Consider the following 24406-nt stretch of genomic DNA (forward strand, 5'->3'; position numbering starts at 1 on the left):
TAGCTATGTATAAAACAAGCACACTACTATAAAATGCTCACGAAGTTCCTGAGGATTTGTTGTTTCTTAATTACAAAGTATGATATGCATTGGGACTTTTTTCCTTACCTCCCTTGTTAGCACGGAAAGGAAACAACCATTGGTAATTTCAGATGGCTCCATTCTGAAAAATTTCTCAGTAGACAAATGTATTTCCTTTAAGGAGCACAGTGGAAGCACAGGAGGGCTGAGCCTGCGGGAGATACAAGCAAACAGTTCATAGGCTGATCTGCCGCCAATCAAGGAAGACAGTACATTGCAACAAATTTTCTTCTATTATGTTTTACCAGTCATTTCAACATAAATTCCAAATTAGGATAAAATCCTGAAGCTGTACAATACTATTATAATTAAAAAACTAATATTTCATGTTAACTCCATCTTTAAAAACTATGCCAAGAATACCAACATTTCAGCAAATTAAAAATTCTTACCCAAGTCATTAATATGTTAATAAAAAAGGCTCCCATAACCAAAACAGGTCAATATGTGTAGTAATCACAAAGGTGCAATCCAAAGTATACTGTACCTCCCCCACATGGTGTCAAACTACACAAGGTCTAACTTCCTTCTTTTGGTTACTTTTTGCACAATTACAATATAAAAATTTGGCCTAGTGTTTTAACTATGTTCTTCGCAATAACTTTTTGAGTATTAATGGATAAATTATGTAGTGTTCAAGAAAATACATAATAAAGACTTCATGTCAGAAATATAAAACTAATCACTAATATGTTTAAAATAAAGTTTTGTTTTTATATTTAATTTCTCATCTAAAGTAAGTGGTTAGTTCATAAATAATAATTCTTTTTGAAGTACATTTTATTGATTATGCTGTTACAGTTGTCCCAGTTTTTCCCCCTTCATCCCACTCCACATGGTACCCCCTTCCCTCCAGAAGTCCACCCCTTAGTTCATGTCCATGGATCATGCACATAAGTCCTTTGGCTTCTCCATTTCCTATACTATTTTTAACATCCCCCTGTCTATTTTGTACCTACCAATTATGCTTCTTAATCCCTGTACCTTTTCCTCTGTTCTCCCCCTTGCCCTTCCCCTTCCCAGCTGATAACCCTCCAAATGATCCCCATACCTATGATTCTGTTCCTGCTTTAGTTGTTTGCTTAGTTTGTTTCTTTAGATTCAGTTGTTTGTTGTGAGTTTGTTTTCATTTAATGTTTATAGTTTTGATCTTTCTCTTAAATTTAAGTCCCTTAACATTTCATATAATAATGGCTTGATGATGAACTCCTTTAGATTTACTGTTACAGGGTGAAGAAACGGGTCCCCCCAAATTCCCCACAGCCCATGGTTTGGGAAATGGGGGGTGGGACTCAGTGGTGCACAGCCATTTTTCTTAAGAGATGCCTTTCTGTATCTATGGCTGGTAGCTAGTGTCTTAGTTATGCTAATAGCTATGGTCCTTCCAAGGCACCAAGGAGATGGGAGGGGCTTTGGCCATAGAATGTTGGCAAAAGAGCTTACAGGGCCTGTGCTAGGTTCTGCTAATGGCCAGAACCCGTTACCCTCTCCACTGCGTCACAGGACACAGGCACCAGTCAGGGGTTTAAAAATAAGGTGGCAGCCATTAAGCAAGGGAAAAAGCCATGGGTTTAAAAGGAGGTAGGGAAAAGCTACACAATTTGCAAGGAGGTAGGGAGAAAGCCATGCAGTTTGTAAGGAGGTAGAGGGAGAACCATGCGGTTTTGAAAGGGCGCAGAGCCATGTGGTCTGAGAGGAGGAAGCAGCAGCTATGCAGTTCGTAGGGATGATCCAGCCATGCGGCCTGGGTTAGTAAAGGAGCCAGCATGCTGCTGCGTTACTATTGCCGACTTCAGCAGACTCCGAAGTCTGGACTTTTGGAACTCGGGACAAGCAGAAAGTACTCTCTTAAAACCTGGACTTCACCATGATCCAGTGCAACATGGTGCATGTTTTCCTGGACTGTTTATTATAAGGAGGCTGATGACATGTACCCCAGATCCTGAAGGAGAGAGCTGACAGTTAAGGAATGGGGAACTTCTGGGTGTGGTTTTGGCTTATAGCCTTTTGGGGAGCAAGGGAAGTGCTGGGTCCCACGAGAGAACAGGGCTCTGAGCAGGAATGCTCACAGCGCCTCCTACCCCCCCCCCGCCCAGGTTGGAATATTGTAAATAAAAGACCTGTTTTCTTCAACACTAATTGACATCAAGGCGTTGCATGAAAGAACCCCCTTTTGCTCGGTAATATTACTTTGTCTGGGAAGCACTTTATCTGCCCTTCCATTCTAAATGATAGCTTTGCTGGATAGAGTATTCTTGGTTGTAGGTCCTTGCTTTTCATCACTTTGAATAATTCTTGCTGGTCCCCTCTTGCTTGCAAAATTTCTTTTGAGAAATCAGTTGATAGTCTTATAAGCACCCCTTTGTAGGTAACTCTCTTCTTTTCCTCTTGCTGCTTTTAAGATTATCTCTTTATCTTTCACCATTGGCATTTTAATTATGATGTGCCTTGGTGTGGTTCTCTTTGGGTCTAGCTTGTTTGGGACTCTGTGCTTCCTAGACTTGTATGTCTATTTCCTTCGCCAAATTTTGGAAGTTTTCCTTCATTATGTTTTCACATAATTTTTCAATTTCTTGCTCTTCCTCTTCTCCTTCTGGCACCCCTATGATTCAGATGTTGGCATGTTTAAAACTGTCCCAGAGGTTCCTAAGCCTCTCTTTGTTTTTTCAATTTGCTTGTCTCTTCATTCTGTACTGCTTGACTGTTAATTTCTTATGTCCCAAATCATTGATTTGAACCTCAGTTTCCTTCCCTTCACCATTAGTTTCATGTGGATTTTTCTTAATTTCACTTAGCTTAGCCTTCACTTCTTCCCTTATGCATTTGCCGTACTCAAGCATATCTGTCAAGTCTGTGAACATCTTTAACACAAGTGTTTTGAACTCTGCTTCTGTTAGGTTGGCTATCTCCTCGTCTGTTTGGTTGACTATCTCTTCGTCACTTCGTTCTCCAACTGGAACTTGATCCATTCCCTCTTGTGGGCCATACTTCCCTGTCTCAACTTGACAGCCTTCTATGTTTGCCTCTGTGTCTTAGGTAGAGCTGTTGCACCTGTTATATTTTAAGGGGCAGAGCCTTAGGCATTCGTCAGTACAGGGCAACCCGTTTCACCATGTTGTGGTGCTGTATGTGGGGGAGGGATCTGAAAGGGAACAATGCCACTTGCTTAGCACTTGCCCCTTTTCCAGGCACTTCTACTTCTGTATGGGACTGGCGCCACTGTAGTTGTTGCCCTGACTGTCATTCCCAGAGCGGGTGGTCTGTGGACATTCTAGGACTGTGGGAGCTTCTAAACAAACAGACTCTGCTGAAAGACCAGCAGTTTCTTCCACTGCCCCAACCCCCACTGGTTTTCACAGTCAGAAGCAATGAGGTTTGATTTTCCCCTGTGCTGGAACTGTGAGCTGTGCGATCTTGTCTGGTGCTAGGAGCGCTCCCCAGGTGTCCCTCCCTACTTTAAAAGTGTGACTGTGCTTTCTGCCATCAGCCACAGCCACTGGCGCCACCACCACACTGCGTCGTCTCCACCCCAGCTCTGTCCCTCCCACCTGTCTGGATAAGTGTTTCTGTATATCTTTGTTGGACTTCCATGCAGCTCAATTTTCTGGAACTTCTAGTTGTCTCCAGTTTTGAGGTAATTGTACTCCTTCTTAGTTGTAGAGGGAGACACAGCATGTCCACCTATGCCTCCATCTTGGCTGTGATGACTATAACTTCTTTAAATCCTTGGTTGTTGGACTTCTGTACAGTTCAATTTTCTGGCAGTTCTGGGTGTTTTTTGTTTTGAGGCTAGTCGTGATCCTTCTTATGGTTGTGCAAGGAGACTAAACGTGTTTACCTACGCCTCCATCTTGACCAGAACTAAATAATTCTTATATTCCCATACTTTTATAATTAAAATGTTTATTGAAAGCAATAAGCACTTTCACATAAACTGATATATCAGGCACTCATTAATTTTGTATATTATATTCTGAAATTTTAAACCATTTAAAATTTATATTTATTCATTTATTATTTGCCTCCTCTGTGCAAAGCACATATATTGATTCTCTTAAAATGGCTTACACATTAATTGTATAAAGAACCCGAAATAAGAATTTTGAGTCGAGTAGAGACACAGTTATGTGGCAGTACAAAATAAAGTACAATCAATTCTGGCATGGAAGACAGCAAATATGAAGATTTCACAGAGGAAGTAGCCTCAGTGCAGTCTTGAAGAATGTGTAGGTTTCCAATCAGGTAAAGAAGGTGATTCCAGGCAGCAAGGATAACATGAAGAATAGTACATGTGTTATGAAAATGTCTGTTCAGGGTACAGCCAGTATTTACATGTGTCTGGGGCATAAAGTGAGTAAGGGGATGGAGAGGTCACTTAGAATGTGGGCAAACACACATGATCTCAAGTGACACACCAAAGTGTCTGGCAAATGGTGGTGCTTTCATAAATGTTTATGATGAACTGAGCTGAAATATAGTAACAGCTGTGTAGGTTCTGAAGACAAGAGAACTAGTTGCTCCTCCCACCAACCTGTAATAGACAAATTGAATTTCTGAGACCTATTCATATAAGTTCTCTACACAAATAGAAATAATAAAAAACAACTTTTAATTTATATATTAGTAAAGAATACTCTGAAAATAATTGTTTCTTAACAATTTGGAACATAGCTCCACAGTTTTAATTCACTGATATATTCCTAGCACCTAGAAGTGTGTCTAGTACATAGTAAGCATTCAATAAATAAATATTTATTTATTTATTTATTTATTTATTTTTAGAGAAAGGGGAAAGGAGGAAGAAAGAGAGGGAGAGAAACATCAATTGGTTGCCTCTCACACACCCCCAGCTGGGGACCTGGCCCACAACCCAGGCGTGTGCCTTTGCTGGGAATTGAACTGGCAGCCTTTCTATTTGCAGGCCAGTGCTCAATCCACTGAGCCACAACAGTCAGGGCTATAGCCCATTTCTTGAATAGTAAAATGAGTTCATACCCAGAGTCTCACACCTGACTTTGAGGATGACATTTGGGATTTTTTGAGTTGATAATATTAGGACATTGCATAATTTCATGTAAATAAAATGACTAGAATAGGCAAGTCCATAGAGACAGAAAGTAGACTAGTGATTGACAAGAACTAGAGAAACAAGGGAATGAGAAGTGACTCCTTAAATGTTCTGGAATTAGTGCTAATGGTCGCACAACTTTCTGAATATAGTAAAAAGCACTGGATTGCACTTCAAAATAATGAATCATGGTTTGTGAATTATATTTCAGTTTCTAAAACATTAAAATAGCATAAATAGACAAGAGTAAGGTGGTGACCAGAGGGAAAGGGGAGATTGCGGGGAGGCAGAAGAGGGTAAAGGGGGATAAGTGGTGATGGAAGGAGACTTGACTTGGGGCAATGAACACAAAATACAGTGGACAGGTGATGTGTTATAGAATTGTGCACCTGGAACCTATATAATTTTATTAATCAAGGTCACCCAAATAAATTCAATAAAAACTTATTAAAATGGGAACAGTTCCATATATTTAGTATATATATTATCTGTAACATAATATATTCAGGCACACCTCGTTTTATTGTGCCTCACTTTATTGTACTTCACAGATGTTGTTCTCTTTACAAATTGAAGACAAGACCCTCCACCAGTGAAAAGATTTTCACTTGCTTTATAGTGGTGCTCTGGAACTGAGTCTGCAGTGTCTCTGAGGTATGCCTATACACACACACTCAGGCAGCTGATATTCAACTGGTTCACACTGGTATGGCTATGCCAGTGGTAAAAATATCGTTATTTCAGGTGCCCTCTAGCTGCCCCAACTCTCCTAGTGCCCCCTCCAGACCTTCACATAACAGAAAGGAACAAAGGGTTACACCTGCTCATCAAGGGACATTCATGACCCTGTTCCAGCTGCTGGACATCTTGGGATTTGGAGGTGGAGAGAAATAGCAAGAAAATTATTAATCTTCTCACTATGCATCTTTGGAATGTGGGTAGGGGTTTTGGCGATTTAAAAAATAATTCAAGAAGAAGGCCATTTAAAATTATAAAAATTAAAACATTGTTATAATAGTATAGAAATAGCCAAACATCAACAGAGTAGAAAAAAATTACAGACTCACAGAAGTATAATATGCATGGGATTGTAACGTATAAAAACAGTGGTATTTTAAATCAGTGGGGGTGTGTGTGTGAAGGATTTGGTGGGGGAGAGGGAATAAAGCATGATTTGTACTTTAATCTTTTACCAAAATAAAAGGTAGATAAGTCAACTATTTAAATATAAAAATATGAAAGGAAAACTGGTAAAGAAAACACACATAAACTGAGGATAATTATAACACAAGCTATAAGGAAAAGACTGTTGCAACTGTCTACACAGAAATTTGAGATTTCTATAAAGCAATTTTTATTAAAAATTTTATTTAAAAATATCTGTGGTTCATGTGAAAATGGCTAATATCCCTAATACACAAGACATACAAAAAGAAGGAAAACAGGAACGACACAGTTGAAAAAGTGGTAAAGAACATGAACAGGCTACATTAATTGAACATTTGTTATGTGCCAGGCACTGTTCATGTAGTGATATATTCAATCCCTGAAAGACCTAGCAAGGCAGGTATGACCCAGAGGTTACAGCCACCTTTACTTCCTCTCCTTTCACAACACCCTCCTCCTGCTGAACAAAAAAAGGCGTTTGCCTTGTTATAGTACATTGTCCTGGGATGTTAATATCTCTAGGATGCTAAACAAAGGGACAATTCAAGCCTGTGGCTCTCTTCTCCAAAGTCAAAGCAAAGTTTAGGTAAGAAATCTTTAAGAGGATGCCAAACATGGACAAAGCTCTGTTCTTGAACTTCCTTCCTTCTGCCCTCCCCCCTGCCCCTTTTTCCTCCCCTCAGCTCCCCCTCCTTATTCCTATATCTCTATCTTAGATTAAGATTAGAAGTAACTCATGGGGACATAATTAACATGTTTATTTGAATTAAAAAATAAAGTCACACTTTTTCTGACAAAGTCAATCTGGTTTTCACAATGAGAGCTAGCTCTGTAAAATAAGTAACAAATTCAGCATTTTTCCATAAACTGAGTAAGATAAATCTGCATACACAAAGATTTAAGAGAAATATGTTTAAATCACATGTATAATAGAACATTGCAGAAATAATATATTTAACAACTATTTAAACTTACGATGAATATTAGACATCAACTTTAAAACAGAAAAAGTTATATGGTTATTTTAAGATGTTTGGGGAGTATTTGAAAAACTGTTTTTTCAAACATTGCAAACATGTTTGAAGTCTACTGCTCTAGAACCCTCACTCTTATTTACCCCATAGCGCACTGCCCAGTCAGTAAACAGCAAATGTGCCCAAACTCATTAATAGAGAAATGAAAATTTAATCATCAGTGAGGTCTGATCTTTTCATACCTCAGACTGGTAAGGATTTAAAGTCTGATAAAACCTAGCATTTGTGAAGCTGTGGGGAAATAAGTTTATAAAACTGTATATTTTGATGGGAAGTTTGACAACACCAATTAAAACTTAAAATATGCACAACCTTTTCAAACCGTTAAGAATGGTTAAGTAGGATTTGGAAAAACTTATTCTTTTTAAGTTAGTATTTCAATAGGAGGATAGCAAAAAAAGTTGCACTGACATAGATAAGTATCATGATGGCTAAAGTCCAAAATGAGGTGACTCTTTCTGGGCTTTTGAAAGAAAAAGTTAGCAACATGATTTGATGGTATATAATACTGCTTTCAGCTCTAACGTCTACTACTTTGGGAATTAAGAAATAATTCTTAGAGGCCATACAGTGTACTTCCCTAAGTAATTCATAATTTCTTTTGACAGTATCCCCAACGAGTAATTATAAACCTTTTGAATATATACTTTTTAATTTGAGCCCAAATCCCAGATTATTCTGTCTTTATAATATGTCCTTAAATATGTGTATTTTATACCATATTATAGATTAATAATTGCTTACCTGAAATAAAACCTAGTAAATAAAATATAGATGTTCCTCCATTTTTGCCATATTACATTCTTAGAAACCTTATTCCTGACAAATGAAGAATCACCCCCATTGATGAATTTGGTTATACACCTGCAATAACTCTCTTTGCCACTAGATGGTAGTTTAGCAAATGCTATGTTGAGAATCACTCAGAACATAAGGTTGGCTGTTAGCTACCAACAGGAGTTACTAAATAAGGAAGTAAAATAAGAAGGGAAATACAGGTGTGATTAACATGTCCACTTCTAAATGGGCAAAGGAAAAATACCCAATTAAAAAAAGGAAACAAATCATATGCATATTAAGAACCTACTATAAGAATTAAAGGAAAAGTTCAAAACATGAACAATAAGTAAAAAATAGGAAACAATTTTAAATACCTTATTAATTGTCACAGTCTTGAAGAACTAACTGGTGTCATAGATTCTTAGATCTATGCCTTATCTTGATGTGCATGGTTCAGCTGCAGCATTGCTGTTTTCCTTCTCTATCCCTACTTTACTGCAGCATTTTACCCAGAAGCTACTATAGTTATTGAGGCTATTTTTACCTTTGTTCTTGTGGGTGGCAAACGCTATAAGAAATGCATGTTTTCAGATAATAAATATCCAATTTTCTCTCTAGTTTCTTGGGTTATTTTATATACTTATTTTTCTTCTACTGAGGCATGGATGTGTCTAATATCAAGATATAAAGTTTAGACTCGATTTTTCCGGAAATCAATCAAGTCAAGCCAAAATGGCTTTAGCTTTAACAATAGCAATAGGAATCTAGTATACAAGAAAATGCTTGTACCAAGCCATTGTAAAGGCTACAAAACTGACATTAAAGTTGTAAGAAGAGAGACTATTTGGGGCCTGGCTGGTGCGGCTCAGGGGATTGAGCACTGGCCTGTGAACCAAAAGGTCACCAGTTTGACTCCTGGTCAGGGCCAGTGCCTGTGTTGTGGCCACATCCCCGTACTGGGGATGTGCAAGAGGCAACAGGTGATGTACCTCTCACACATCCATGTTTCTCTCTTTCTCCCTCCCTTCCCATCCTTCTAGAAATAAATTTTTTTAAAAAAAGATGGGCTATTCGGGCCTATTAAAGTCTAACAAAAAGGAAATGGAATGTCTTCATAAAACTTAGAAAATCATGAGTTTTCAGTTTGAAAAATATTTGGTTGAGTTATTTAGAAGAATCCTATCCTTTCTTACCTATAAGGTTGTACTTTAGTCCCAAGGTCTTGAAACTCCAGTGCTTTCTTAACAACAGCTTCATTTTCTTCAGGATAAACTGAGCATGTGCAGTAAACAACTGCTTGAGCTTTAGTAACTATATTTAAGGAAGATGTAATTAACATAATGACCCCATTAACAATTCTAAACAAATTTGCTGCATTTCCAAACATCTGTTTGTACAATACTGCACAGCTATGAAGGGAATGATTCCCCTAAATGTTTGCAGGGCTACTCTCTATAGCATATATTAGTTATGTAGTCTGTGGCCAATAAGTAAAGTGAATTTAACTGGATAGTATGGAAATTGAATCAATGTGACCAACTTAGTTCCAAACAAAACAGATAAAGACTGCAGATTATCATGAGCTATGACTTCCAGTCATTCTTCCACAAGCCATATCACATAACAAGTTAAAAGGACTCTAAAAACACAGACATAGACATGAATCTCAATTCTGTTACTTACTGCTGTATGCACCTGGGAAAATGATTTAACTCAGGTTTTACATCTTTAAAATTAGGTAATGCTACTACCTGCCATTGATTCATTCACATTTATCAAGCACCTACTATGTGGTAGGCACTATTCCAGCCATTTGAGCAACACAGACAAAATCCCTGCCACCGGGGAACTTATTTTCTGTTTTACTAATGTAATAAGATACAAATAAATAGGAAAATTATATAGTGTTGTTAAGAGGTGATAAATTCTGTAAAGAAAAAGCCAGTATGGAGGATGTCTAGTTTCAAGAGATGATACTATAATTTCAAATAATCAGAGAAAAATTTATTTACCAACTTGCCAATCTTCCAACCAACTTACTTCATAGATCATATACAAAATTATCGTGTTTAAATTAATGTTTGTTAGTAGCATCAATAGAGCAGACTTTTTCTGTGCTTTACATTTTGCCTTATATCTACCTCATGTATGCTATATCTTTATGTACTAAATTATCAATACCCTAGGAAACAGATGAGGCTCCTTATAACTTGGATTAAATTTAGTTTTAAATCCTAGTTCTAGAAATCATATCCTTCTCTCTGCATATATACCCCTTAGAGACCTAGCTGTTCCCCTGGATAATCAGCAACTCAGAGGCTGCAGAAGACAGTAGCCCGGACCTGACTGACAGTCACGCAGTCTGGACCTCTGGCAGGCTAAAAGGTAACATCTTGAACTAAGCTATGTTTTAGCTCCTGAGCCCTATAGAAAGACCCCCTGGTTACTTCCCCCTGAAATAAGACATAGGGATGCCAAAAAAGACCTCAGAGCTGTCCTCAAGATCTGAAGAAATTATTCTTTACCCTTCAGTCAGCTCCCACCATGACCTGGAACCCACGGTGTCTTGAGATTTTGCCCTTTATCTGTCACCTGTACAACATCAAGGAGTTTGGGCTTTTGAGCATTAGCTTCCTGTTCACCTGGAGGGCACCATTTATCAATAAAGTAGCTAATATTTCTCCTCACTCTCGGGGTCTAGTGTTTGGCTCTGCCAGGTGGATGAACTCATTCTGTTCTGTGACACCTATACTTAGCTTTGAGCCTTTGAAGGTCAGGATTTATTCACACTACCTAACAGCTAGCCTAATGCTGGGCCTAGAGTAAGCATTTGATAAACATGCACTGAATTAATTAAAATGTATATAATTTCTCAGATATTTTTAGATGTCCATGACCATGTATACTCAGAATCTAAATGGTACTCAAATCTAACTGCAGTGACTGAAGCAATAATATAAATAATGAGCCTTGTTACACAGACTTCCATCTCTCTATTCTCTATTTAGCACTAAGAGAAATAAGAGTTTGATTAAAATTTAGATTGTAGAAGAGTTGTAAGGGGCAGGCACAGTGATAACAGAAAAATTACATCAAGTAAGCCCAAGAAAAATATATGAGATGAAATTGTGCAAAAATGGATGTACCTAATTATTTCACTTCAGCATTAAGAAACTGTTAATTCTGCTTGTTAAACTCTGTTAAAAATGATAGTAAAGTATTATATTTTTTAAAAGACTTAAATTGCTAAAAATAAATATTTTCTTACTTGAAGGTGCTAATACTGAGTGTTCTGGGAAATTCACTTATGATTCATACCTCATTGCCTGATTTTAATAGAGAAATGATGTATTAATGTTTCTAAGATTTACAACATATTTTAAGACTGAACTTACATTTCATTGCATGTGTTAGCTGTTCATATTGCTGTTGGGCAAGAAGATTAAGTTTATCTTCTGATGTGCCTCCTTGAGAGAAGTCTTTAAGTAAATCTGTATCTAAAAGCAAATAAATGCTTTAAATTATATCACTGTTAGGTGTTTTCCATATATTGCTATTATCACATTGTTTAACTTTTTGATCATTTTCTCTATTAATGAGACTTTTCACGGAAAATATCAAAACTGAATAGATAGTACTATAAAAATGTATGCTATGATAGAAATGCACACTTGAAACCTGTATGATCCTATTAACCAACATTACCTAAAGAAATATAATTAAAAATAGATATCAGTAAGTAAATAAAATCACTTTAGCAATTTAAAAAATGCTGACTTATATATTCTTTGCTGACTTAAATATTAAAAACGAAATTGACAAAGGTAATTTTATTTGATTTTAAATTGTTTTTCTTTTTTCTCCAAGCTCTCATGAGATAGTCATTCAACTAGTCAAATAAGTCATTTAAGTACAGAAAAGAGAATGCAGTCAGTCTAGTGACTAACAGAGGAAAAGAGATGATAAAACTTATTTTCCTAGGTAAAAAATTATGGGCCACAGTCTAATCTGAGTATAAAAGAACACAGCAGAATACAATTCTAAACATTAAGTTACCAAAGAAATTTTGGAAGAAAAATTTAAGAGAAGCAAATGTATGTCTTCATAATAAATCAAGAAACTCTTACAGTAACATTTTAATTTCCAAAACTAATTTTTAAATATTTCTTGATATTATTAACAAAGACCTATTGAATGCTACTTTATATAGATTATTTTATTCAATAATCCTTTTATCATTGGGAAAACTGTTTAAACCTACATGAAACAACTTGTCTAAGGTCACAATAGCTCCAAAATCTGACCATAGAACCCAGATTTCTAACCTCTGTGTTATTCTCCTCTCAGTAACTCCCCTGGACCATAAGAACCAATTATTTTTACCACGTATTTGGCTGTTCCTCATTCTAATAATATCACTGAAGGTTAATTAAACTCCATTTCTTTTCAATTTAGCTTTATATTTCACATTTTTCTATCTCTATTTCTAAAATTATCTATCACTTTAAAAGGACTTATTTATACATTATTATGCTCTAAAACCATATCAATAAACTTTTTCATCCCAGTTAAAGATAATTTCAAGTTGTTAGCAATGGCCAACTTCATATATTCTTCAATGGTTCTAATAGTTTTCAATGTTAAAATGTATTTTAAAATGAATTCATGATTGCTCTCTTCCACCTACTGTCTAAGTCTGGTAGAATAATCTTTTGGATTCATCCCCTCAATTTATGTCTACTGTTTCTACCATAGTCATTAGGTTAGCAGTTCCTTATTTGCTCTGCCTCTTTTTCCTCAGAGTACACTTTCTTCAGGATTGACTTAACGATTAAATGAGTAGTAAATATAAAGTACATTATACATAGTACTTTATACATGGAAGCTATTCATTACTCAGATATATCTGATATGTCATTTTAATGATTTTAAATAATTTATTTTTAAATTATTATCAATACATTTCAATAATTTAGAATTTAAAAATGAAAACAAATACCTTCATGCTCATTTAAAATAAATTCTACTGGATTACTAATCCCCAGTCCTGAGCAACGAGGGAGCAGCAGTATCACTTTAACTTTCTGTAATCTGCTATCCTTCAATTCAATGTTAGGAAATGTTTCATGGAGTATTTCAATATCTAGGAGGAAAAAATCAGAAAATTAATGTAAAATATTAATTAAAAGTCCTAATGCAATATGTAGATATGCCTATTTATCATTGTTCATTTTTAAATCCTCATCACCACAAAAAGTTATTTTAATGTAGTCAGAAGAGGATATACTTCTCTGATAACTTCCCAAAGTTAATACATAAATTCTTAGTGCTTTCTCTTTACTTGAGAGAATAATTTTGAAGTTTAAATATCTTCTACATAAAATATAATTAAATTTTCCATTCCGAACTTCAGATTCTATTTAAAGCAGTATGCTCTAGTGGAGGGGAATGGCTTTGGAGGTAGAAATACCCAAATTGGACCCCCAATTTCACTACTTCCTACCTGCGTGACTTCATCTCCCGAAGCCTTCATTCCTTTTTCCATAAATGGGATAATAATGCCTACCTCGTCTAACTGTGGTGAAGACAGAGATGAAATAGCTAAGCTTATTAACACGGTGCCTCTCAGTCACGGTTATTACCCTGTCCTGTTTTTTAAATCCCTTTTTATATTCTATCTTCCCAGGAAAAAGTAGGTATCAGTAGCACTTATGAGGCACAAAGGGAGGTCCCTTAGGGACCTAGAAATTTAGTTTGTGAGTCTGCTCACCTTCAGGTTATACCTGTCTGTGCCTCTATCTCAGGCCCCCCTCCACTTCTGCAGCAGCCCACACTCCCCTCGCCTGCAGAGGAGTCACTCCTGAAATTGCCGTACCCACCCCTTCCTCTGGCCTGGTCAATGTTTTCCTCTTCCTATTCTGTCTCTTTTGAAATTATTTTTAATCAAATGGGCCTTTTTGTTTTTTTCCTGTTTTAACCTTTTATTGGAAAAGTACAAACACATACAAAGACAGCCATACTATATAATAAATTCTCAAGTACTCAGCATGGAGCTGCAACAGGGCACCATTCAGGCCCAATCTTGCTTCATCTACACCTGCACCCACTCCCATAGTTTGAACCTATAACTGTTTTATCACATATCTCTAAAAGAACTCCTTTAAAAATATAACCACAGAAAATGTTTAAATAATTTCTAGTTATCATCACATAATAATCGCATCCAATAATGGCTCAAATTCTGACAGTCACACATGTCAAAAATGTTTCATAGTTTGTTTGATGTCTTATTTTACATTTACTTTTATCTAAAGGTTCCCTTTCATTATTTCTTAATGAAATTTGGTTATTTGTACTACTAGAGTTTTCCACACTCTGGATTTTGCTAATTGCTTCCCTAGAGTGTAGTTTTGCATGTTCCTGTCTTTTGGGCTTCCCATAAATTAGTCGTCAAATCGTTAGAAGCTTAATTAGATTCAGATTCTTTTTTCTTTTCTTTATCTCTTTTCTTGAGGGGCGGGGAGGGAGCAAAACTACTTCACAAGTGGTGTCATTTTTATCCACTGAGTTGTCTTTGTAGTATCAGCAAAGGGGCTACAAAATAGTCGTAGGGTGGTCCCCCCCCTTATCCATGGTTTCCTTTCCATGGTCTCAGTTACCTGTGCTCATCCATGGTCTGAAAATATTACATTTTCCCAACCAACCACTTCAGCTGCTCTTGACATCCAACCATTGACATCATCCTGCCTCGAAAATTCAGGATCACCAGAATCAGATGATCCTCCGCTGACATTGCCAGGTCAATAGTAATGCTGTGTCACAATTTTACGTCAGTCACCTCCTTACCTCATCATCTCACATCTCATGACAACAAGGGTGAGTACAGTACAATAAGATATTTTGATAGAAAGAGGGAGACCACATTCACATAACTTTATTACAGTATACTGTCATAATCATTCTATTATTAGTTATTATTGTTAATCTCTTACTGTGCCTAGTTTATAAGTTAAACTTCATCATAGGTATAAATGTATAAGAAAAACATCCTACATAGAGGGTTCGCTACTGTGTGTGGTTTGAGACACCCATTGTATCCACTGCGGATAAGGAGGGACTACTGTATTTTAATTCTATCAACCCTTTTTCACTTATTATCCAGAATACTTCTAAAGGGAGAAACCTCCTTCCCTCTTTCCTTGGTTACCCAGTAGTTCCTATTCTCCCTTGTAAACAAGGTAAAAAAGGTGGTCAACTACTTGAGAATTCTAATGTGTACAGAGGTGATAACTGCAGAGTAGTCAATACCTACCATGGCTGAGAAAAATGTGAACGAAAAACTTCCTAAGTCAGAGGGGGTGGGCGGGCAAGGGGAGCTGCAAGGCTGAGATTGAGATATTTGAGAAGAGGGCAAGGCTAACACCGCTAAGACCCCTCCATGGCCACCACAGGGATAAACAAACACTGGAAGAGAAAGAAGAAAAGTCCTTTCTTCTTCCTCTTCCAGTCCTGCAATGTCTCCCCAGCACCTGCTAATAACAGAGCCTAATACTGAGCCAGCTGGCAACGGAGAAATGGAGTATACGTCCAGTGTCACAAAGCAGAGCAAAGGGCGGCGGGTTTGGAGCTGAGAGACAGCGCGGTAAAATACCTGATCAGCTTCTGAACTCCTTTTTCCTTGACTCCTATTCCATTTCTCTAGTGTATCCTTTGCTAGATAGATCCCCCTTATTCAACTTCCTGACTAGATTCCTCTTATTCAACTTCCTGACATCTAAGTATTAGAGGGTATATATTCAACTTTAGTGATTTTAATTGCATTGCCCTCATTACTAATGAGGTGGAGTACTTTTACCTAAGTTTTTTTTGGCAACCGGATGTCTTCTTTTGGGAAATGCCTAGTCAAGTCTTGCATGTTTTCCAACTGGGTTGTCTTTTTTTTTTAAAGAATTCCTTATATACTGTGGATTAAAAACTCATCAGTTGATATGTTCCCTCGCCACAACTTGCCTTTACATTCTCTTAATACACAATGTTGTTTTCTTTTTAATTTACTATAGTCCAATTTATCAATCTTTTCTTTTATAGTTAGTGCTTTGTGTGTCTTGTTTAAGAAATCTTCACCAACCCCAGGTTATAAAGTGTTTCTCCTTTAATAAATTCTAGGAGATTTTGGATTTGTGTACATGGTGTGACATAAGGATCAGTTTCATTATTTCCAGCACTATTTACTGAAAAGACCATCTCTTCCTCAGTACCCTGCAGTCTTCAGTATATGATTTTATATATATATATAATGAATAAATGTTAAGATTGTATCAGGTTTCTGCATCTATTAAGGTGATATGATTTTTCTCCTTCTATTAATGTGGTGACTATATAAGTTGATTTTTAAGAGTTAAAACAAATTTACATTCCTAGAATAAGCCCAGCTTATTTATAATGTATTATTATTCTCATATTTACTGAATTACATTTACTAATATCCTATTAACAATTTCAGATTGCTGAAATTTATTTTCTTACAGTCTTGCTCATGAGTGACATTGGTCTGTAATGTTCTCTCCTTTAATGTCTTTTCAGGATCTCTCGGGAGCACGCCCGTGCCTTTTCCATCCCCCTCTGCTTCCCCCCAGATCTGTTACCCTTATCCTTCTCTCCACTGAGCTCCAAGGGCCCCTTCTTTTGCCTCTGTAACTTGTTTCCCCAGCCCATTTCTTCTACTCCTCACTTCTCCTACCTCTAAATAAACTTTCTCCTATAGTTTGAAAAAATAAACTGGGAAATAGTCCCTCTTTTTCTATTCTCTAAAAGAGTATTATTTCCTTCCTATAGAACGGCAGGGTTTTTTTCCTTTGTGAATGGGGGAGATTTTAAATTATGAATTCAAAAGCCATCATTATCCACTAATTTTAAGATCTCAATTGATACAAAAGTATTTAGATTTTAATAAAAGTAGTTAGTTGTGTTGTTCCAGGAATATACCCATATTGTCTCAATGTTCAAGTTTTTGGCATTAAATTACTCATGTCTTTTTTGTTTTTTGTTTTTTAAGTATATTTTATTGATTCTTGTTACAGTAGTCCCAATTTTTTCCCCTTTCTCCCCTCCACCCAGTACCCCTCTTCCCTCCAGCAATCCCAACCCCCTTAGTTCATGTCCATGGGTCCTGCATATAAGTTCTTTGGCTTCACCCTTTCCTATATTATTCTTAACTTCCCCCTGTCTATTTTGAACCAACCAATTATGCTTCTTAATCCCTGCACCATATCGCCATTTCTTCCCCTCCCCCTCCCAGCTGATAACCCTCCAAATGATCCCCATACCTATGATTCTGTTCCTATTCTGGTTTGCTCAGTCAGATTTTGTTTCTATTTTTTAGATTCAGTTGTTGATGGTTGTGAGTTTGTTGTCATTTTAGTGTTCATAGTTTTTATCTTCTTTTTTTTAATAAGTCCCTTTAACATTTTATATAATAATGGCTTGGTGATGATGAACTCCTTCAGCTTTACCTTGTCTGGGAAGCACTTTATCTGTCCTTTCATTCTACATGATAGCTTTGCTGGATAGAGTATTCTTGGTTGTAGGTCCTTGCTTTTCATCACATTGAATACTGCTTGCCAGTCCCTTCTTGCCTGAAATGTTTCTTTTGAGAAATCAGCTGATAGTCTTATAGGCACCCCTTTGTAGGTAACTCTCTGCTTTTCTCTTGCTGCTTTTAAGATTCTCTGCTTATCTTTCACCTTTGGCATTTTAATTATGTGTCTTGGTGTGCTCCTCTTTGGGTCTCGCTTGTTTGGGACTCTCTGTGCTTCCTGGACTTGTATGTCTATTTCCTTCACCAAATTTGGGAAGTTTTCCTTCATTACTTTTTCAGATAAACTTTCAATTTCTTGCTCTTCCTCTTCTCCTTCTGGCACCCCTATGATTCAGATGTTGGCACGTTTAAAGTTTTCCCAAGGGTTCCTAAGCCTCTCCTCATTTTTTTCAATTTTTGTTTCCTCATTCTGTACTGGTTGACTGTTTATCTCTTCCTTATGTTCCAAACCATTGATTTGAACACCGGTTTCCTTCTCTTCATCGTTGGTTTTGTGTGGATTTTCCTTCATTTCATTTATGCATTTGCCATACTTAAGCATATCTGTCAAGCCTGTGAGCATTTCTATCACCAGTGTTTTGAACTCTACGTCTGTTAGGTTGGCTATCTCCTTGTCACTTAGTTCTCCCACTGGAATCTAGATCCATTCCCCCTTTTGGGCCATACTTCTCTGTCTCCTCATCTTGACAGGCTCCTGTGTTTGTTTGCCTCTATGTCTTAGGTAGAGCTGTCGCACTTGTTACATATTAATATGGACGGAGCCTTAGGCATTCATCAGTATTGGCGACCTGTTTCCCCACATTGTGGTGCTATATGTGAGGGAGGGGTCTGAGAGGGGAAATTCCACTTGCTCAGCATTCTCCCCTTTTCCAGGCACTTCTCCCACATCCTGTATGGAACTGGCGCCCCTCTTGCTGTTGCCCTGGCCATCGTTCCCAGCGTGGGTGGGTCTGTGAAAGTTCTAGGACCATGGGGTCCCTTTAAACAAGTGGATTCTGATGAGAGATTGGCAGTTTATTCCTCTGCCCCAACCCCCACTGTTTTGCACAGTTAGAAGCAATGAGGCTTTATTTTCCCTGGCACTGGAACCGTGAGCTGTGTGGTCTGGTTTGGTGCTAGGAGCGCTACCCAGGTGTCCCTCCCTGATTTTTAAAACATGTGACTGCACTTTCGCCAGCCTGCCACCGCCGCCACCACACCGAATCCTCTCTGCCCTGGCTCTGCCCCTCCTATCTGTCTAGATGAGTATTTCTTCTTTATATTTTTGTTTGTTGGACTTCCATGCAGCTCGATTTTCTGGAACTTCTGGTTGTCTCTAGTTTTGAGGTAGTTGTATTCCTTCTAGTTGTGGAGAGAGATGCAGCATGTCTGTCTATGCCTCCATCTTGGCCGGAAATCTGTGCTCATATCTTTTTATGTTTTAACTCTCTCTAGGATCTGTAGTGATTTTTATCAGAATTGGATAGGACTTGTTTTGTGATTTTTCTTGATGAGTCAGATTAAATTCAGATCCTTTACCCATTATTTGTGACATTTGTCTTCTTATTGAGTTGTCAATATATTTAAGATACTAGCCTCGTATCAGAAAAATGACTTTCAAATATTTACTCCCATTCTGTGGGTTGTCTTTTTTCCTTTCTTGATAGTGATCATTGCAGAGCAAAAGTTTTTAACTTATATAAAGTCCAATTTATCTATTTTTTCTTTTGTTGCTGTGCTTTTGTTGTTATATCTAGACAACCACCGCTAAATCCAAGATCACAAAGATACACCCCTGTGTTTTTTTCTAGGAGGCTTATACTTTTACCTCTTATATCTTGGTCTCTAACCCATTTTGAGTTCATTTTTGTATATATTTTGTAAGATTTATTTATTTTTAGAGAAAGGGAAAGGGAGGGAGAATGAGAGGGAGAGAAACATCGACATGAGAGAGAAACAGCCATCAGTGCCTCTCATACTCACTCCAACCTGGACCGAGCCTACAACCCAGGCATGTGCCCTGACCAAGAATCAAACCCATGAACCTTTCGCTTTGTGGCATGATGCCCAACCAACTGAGCCACACCAGTCAGGGCTGTATATGGTTTGAGGTAGGACACCAACTTCATTCTTTTGCAAGTGGCTATCTAGTTGTCCCAGAATCATTTTTTGTTCCTTCCTCATTGAGTGGTTTTAGCATATGATCTATATATATATATATCCATATATGTTATATGGTATTTCAATTCCCTATTCCATTTCCATCTCCCTCTTAGCTATTAGATATACATTCTTTTATTATGGACTTATGGATTGCACACATCATTGACTTAGTAATTTACTACTTGTACCATTTCATGAACAAAGCAAGGATGACAGAACACATTAATTCCATTTCTTTCTTTGTGCCATTGTTGTAATTTATTTTAATTACATGTAACATATATATTTTTAACCCCACAAAACATTAGTTTACAATCTCACAAGACATTAGACTATAATTATTTATATTTACCTATGTACTTGTCTTTTCCATTGCTCTTCATTTCTTCTAGCATCTACAACTTTCTATATGAGATGATATTCCTTCCATTTAAACAATAATCTTTAGTATATCCTTTGTAGTGTCTGTTGGTAACAAACTGTCAGATTTTGTTTGTCTAAGAATGTTTCTATTTCACTTTATTTTAAAGGACTTTTCTCCTGAGTATAAAAATCTAGCCTGGCAGTATCTTTCAGCACTATGTATATATTGTCTAATAGTCTTCTGGCTTCAGTTGTTTCTATTGAAAAGTTAGTTTGTAATTTTATCATTATTCCATTCAGAGTAGCATGCATCATCTCCCTGGCTGCTTTGAACACTGCTCTCTGTCTTTGGCTTTCAGCAATTATGCTATGATGTGCTCTGTATATTTTTTGTATATTTATTCTTACTAGAATTCACAGGGCTTCTGAAATCTATGGCTTAATTTATTTCATCCATTTTGAAAAATTCCCAGCCTGAATTTCAAATATTGTTTCTTCCCAATTCCTCTTGTCTCTTTCTGGGTCCCCAATCACAACATATATGAGATCACTGGATCACTGAGTCTCATGTGTGTTTTATGATCTCTTCCATATTATTCACTTTTGTCTTCCCGTGCTTCAGTCTGGGTATTTTCATCTGACTTACCAGTTCACTTATTCTTTCTTTACTTCTGTCCAATCTATTAAATCCATCAATTTCTTAGTTTTACATTTTGTATTTTTCAGTTCTAGGATTTTCTTTTGACTCTTTTTAAAAGTTATTGTTTCCAGTTTTCTGCTGAAATTCTACCACTTAGCATTTAGTCTTATCAGCATATTAACTGTAGTCATTTTAAAGTCCACATCTGATATCTCCAGTATTTGGACACTATGTGGGCTTGTTTCTGTTATAGTGTTTTTTCTCTTTATTTCAGCCATATCTTTTCTTCCTGTTTGTCTGGTTGTTGTTGTTTTTTTTTAATTGAGAGGCAGACATTGCACTTCAAAAAAATTAGGAGATAATATGAGACCTAGGATGATGTTATTTTCTCCCAGAGAGAATTTACTTTTGCTTCTGGTAAATAGCTAAGCCTGAGCACTAGCAATCCCAGATCACTTTAATCCAACTGCTAATTGGGATGATTGACATTCGGGCTTCAGTTCATTAGAACTAATCACTATTCAAGGTATACTTATGTTGTGCTCCAAATGAAATCCTAGGTATTTACCAGTCTATCTTTCTGGGTCAAGCCCTTAATTCTTCTTCTTCCTTTTTTTCTTTCTTTTTCCCCAGCCCTGTGAATCTGTCAAAAGTTTTGTTGTTATTGTTTTGTTTTTTTAGTTTTCAGCCTCACTGAACCTATACTAAAATATTATCTATAGTCCCGGCATGATCCAATGATAATATTCTAAAAATAAGAAGCCTAAAAGGATTTAGCTTCTAGCCCTAGATATTGTTTTTGTCCCTTAAGCACTCCTATGATTGAGTTCTTATTTATTCAAGGATGATCATTTCTACCACTCACTTTAACTAATTATTGTTTGAACATAAAATTATATAGTGGCTAAATGTAAACAATATACCAAAGTGCCAATATGTTCAATAATTTAAACTATAGTTGTTGAACCAATATTTAGCAATAAGAACAGACTGATATAATATAAATTAGTGAGGATCTTAATAGTTTACATAGTTTTTACATTAAAAATAACACATCTAAACATTTTTAATATTTCTAAATCTTGTAGAACATTAATTATCAAACAAATAAATACTGATACTTACTTTTACATCCCATTTTTGTGAAAAGGTTCTTCACGTCAGGACGCTTAGTTTGTGATTGTACTCCACACACAAATATTTTTGTGGAATTATTATTTGTTAAGATTGACATATGGGCAACTGTGTACCATGAACCTGTATTGACCATTAAGATATCATCATCCATATTTAATAAAGCCTTTACAGAATGGACAGCAAGACTTCGAGATTTGTCCTGCAAGATATGGTATGATTAGAATTTCAAAGGGTTTAACTTTAGAAGCATGAACTGACTTCTTTTTGCCTTACGTAAAAGGAAGTATTTGGTAGGAATCTTGAATCAATACCTAACCCATTTTATTTTAAAATACCTTATATGTTAAAATATACAGTTAACAGGTAACTTAATATAAAAATAATATTTTTATTTTTTTATTTTTTAGAGAGAAGGGAAAGAAGGGAAAAAGAGAGGGAGAGAAACATCAATGTGTGGTTGCCTCTCTTACATCCCCAACTGGGGACCTGGCCTGCAACACAGACATGTGCCCTGACTGGGGATCGCACCAGTGACCCTTTGGTTCACAGGCCGGCACTCAATCCACTGAGCCACACCAGCCAGGGTCCATATAAATTGATTTAAAACAATGACCTTTATGTAGCTTCAATTATGACTGTTATAATTTTATGTAGTGCTAAGGCAATGCCAAAATCCCTAATATGTGATTAATAGATTAGTGATGTCCTGCCTTAGCTCCCATTCCTATCCATTCACAAAAGCCCGTTCAGCTTCTACTGCCGTTCTTTCTTCCCCATTACATTATGATCTAAATTGCTGCTAGTTCACAGAGACTAAATGATGGTTGACAAGTGTATAAAGGGGGCTAGACAGACTGGGATTCAATGGGGTGTCACTCTAATATAAGGTCAGAGGATTCTTCCCAAGAATATGGGTGCAGTGAAGGGATAAACCTTAGGAGACCAAGGTGAATCTGAGGTAAGTGTTGGAATCTAAGGACATAAAAATTGATTTAACTTAATTTTTAAAAACTGTTATTTTTCATTTTATTGAAGCCTCTTTATATCTCACATTCTCTTCCTGTACTGATAAGACATTATACACCTCTTACAAATCAAAACTGTAAGACTATATTAAAGAGATGATGGGAAAGTATTACACATTGCCATTTCAAACGCGGGATGGCACTAGCATCTTCCGCAGAAATGTAAGGAAGAAAATAGTCATTGTACCTTCTCTTGACTCTTCCCCTGGGAGAGAAAAATATAGCTGCCAGCACTAGTCTCCCGATCTATGGAGTCTGGGGAAGATTATGTTCTTCACACCTTCACACAGGACAAAGATGCCAAAGTATAATAGGAACATTGATTGTAGAGGTATTAGTTTTATCCAAGGTAAAAATTAGACCTTATAAACCTCCCTGATAATCTATAAAAATATATATATATAATCAGTTTGTTAGGTTTTAGGTAGAGGGATTCTTTGGGTAAGTAGGATCATTGAGAATGACAATGAATATAAATGTTAATTTACCTGGAATATCAGTTTATAATCTTTGAAAAGATCTATATTTAGAAGATCACTTTTAAGATGAGATGGAAAAATTAAGACATCATAGCAATGTTGGTCCACAGCAAAGACTTTACTACCACTATGCAATACAGATTTGACTTTATTGTAGCCTTTTTTCTTCAAACTATAATAAACTTCTTCAGGGCTGTAAATATACAACATCAGGTTGTAACTACAAATATAACACATTAAAAGTGTATTTAACACTAACATCTTTTCCTACAGTAAAAAGTTACCACTGCATATACTGCATCTAATGGAACTTATAATTGTAGGCAACACTAAGTTAAAAGACAGAGACAGAAAAGTTAACATATTTATGTGATTATCTTTGGTCATTTTGTGATAAGATTGTGAACTAAACTATGATTCTCCAATTACTCCCTGAGATGTGCCCCAACCCATTAAAAAGGTAATATTTCTTATCACATTATTTTGAAAGGTTAGCAACTTGAAATATGAATAAAGAATTTGATTAAAATTCTTACCTGATTTTACAAGTATTTATCCAAGCATAAAGTGGCAAAGTGGAAGCCCTTAGTTCCTGGTTCCTAACTATTTCTGGAAGAATGTGGTAAATTGAAAGGGCATCATGTTTGATTCGACATCTTGCCAATGCTGCAGCCAATTTTGTCTTATAACTAGAGATAGAAAACCCACTCCTGGTGATTACTGCATTGAAAACAAGACTATCAATTTTCTACTAGAAACATTAACAAATTAGATTTTAACAATCCTTTGGTAATTCTATTTCAAATTTTTGTAGTCTAAAATAAAACTTTGCCATATTTGAAAACAGAAATCTAACAATCCTGCTTCCTCTTTTCAGTTTTTGCTGCCCCAG

The 24406-nt window shown here is 36.5% G+C and overlaps 1 protein-coding gene across 1 annotated transcript in view; it reads right to left on the reverse strand.

Moving 5' to 3' along the window:
- The window catches only part of NSUN7 (NOP2/Sun RNA methyltransferase family member 7), a 36259-nt gene that overhangs the window by 1790 nt on the left and 10063 nt on the right, over nucleotides 1-24406 (reverse strand). Inside the window, exons 5-11 of the mRNA XM_090268185.1 lie at nucleotides 24051-24203; nucleotides 23524-23707; nucleotides 21999-22209; nucleotides 13130-13273; nucleotides 11526-11627; nucleotides 9324-9441; nucleotides 109-232 (exon numbers count right to left, since the gene is read on the reverse strand). Of these exons, the coding sequence (XP_090124311.1) occupies nucleotides 109-232; nucleotides 9324-9441; nucleotides 11526-11627; nucleotides 13130-13273; nucleotides 21999-22209; nucleotides 23524-23707; nucleotides 24051-24203 (1036 nt within the window). The remainder of the gene's footprint in view (nucleotides 1-108; nucleotides 233-9323; nucleotides 9442-11525; nucleotides 11628-13129; nucleotides 13274-21998; nucleotides 22210-23523; nucleotides 23708-24050; nucleotides 24204-24406) is intronic.

The sequence above is a fragment of the Furipterus horrens genome, unplaced genomic scaffold, assembly GCF_987537825.1.
Source record: "Furipterus horrens unplaced genomic scaffold, mFurHor1.1.pri manual_scaffold_2, whole genome shotgun sequence".
Classification (NCBI taxonomy): domain Eukaryota; kingdom Metazoa; phylum Chordata; class Mammalia; order Chiroptera; family Furipteridae; genus Furipterus; species Furipterus horrens.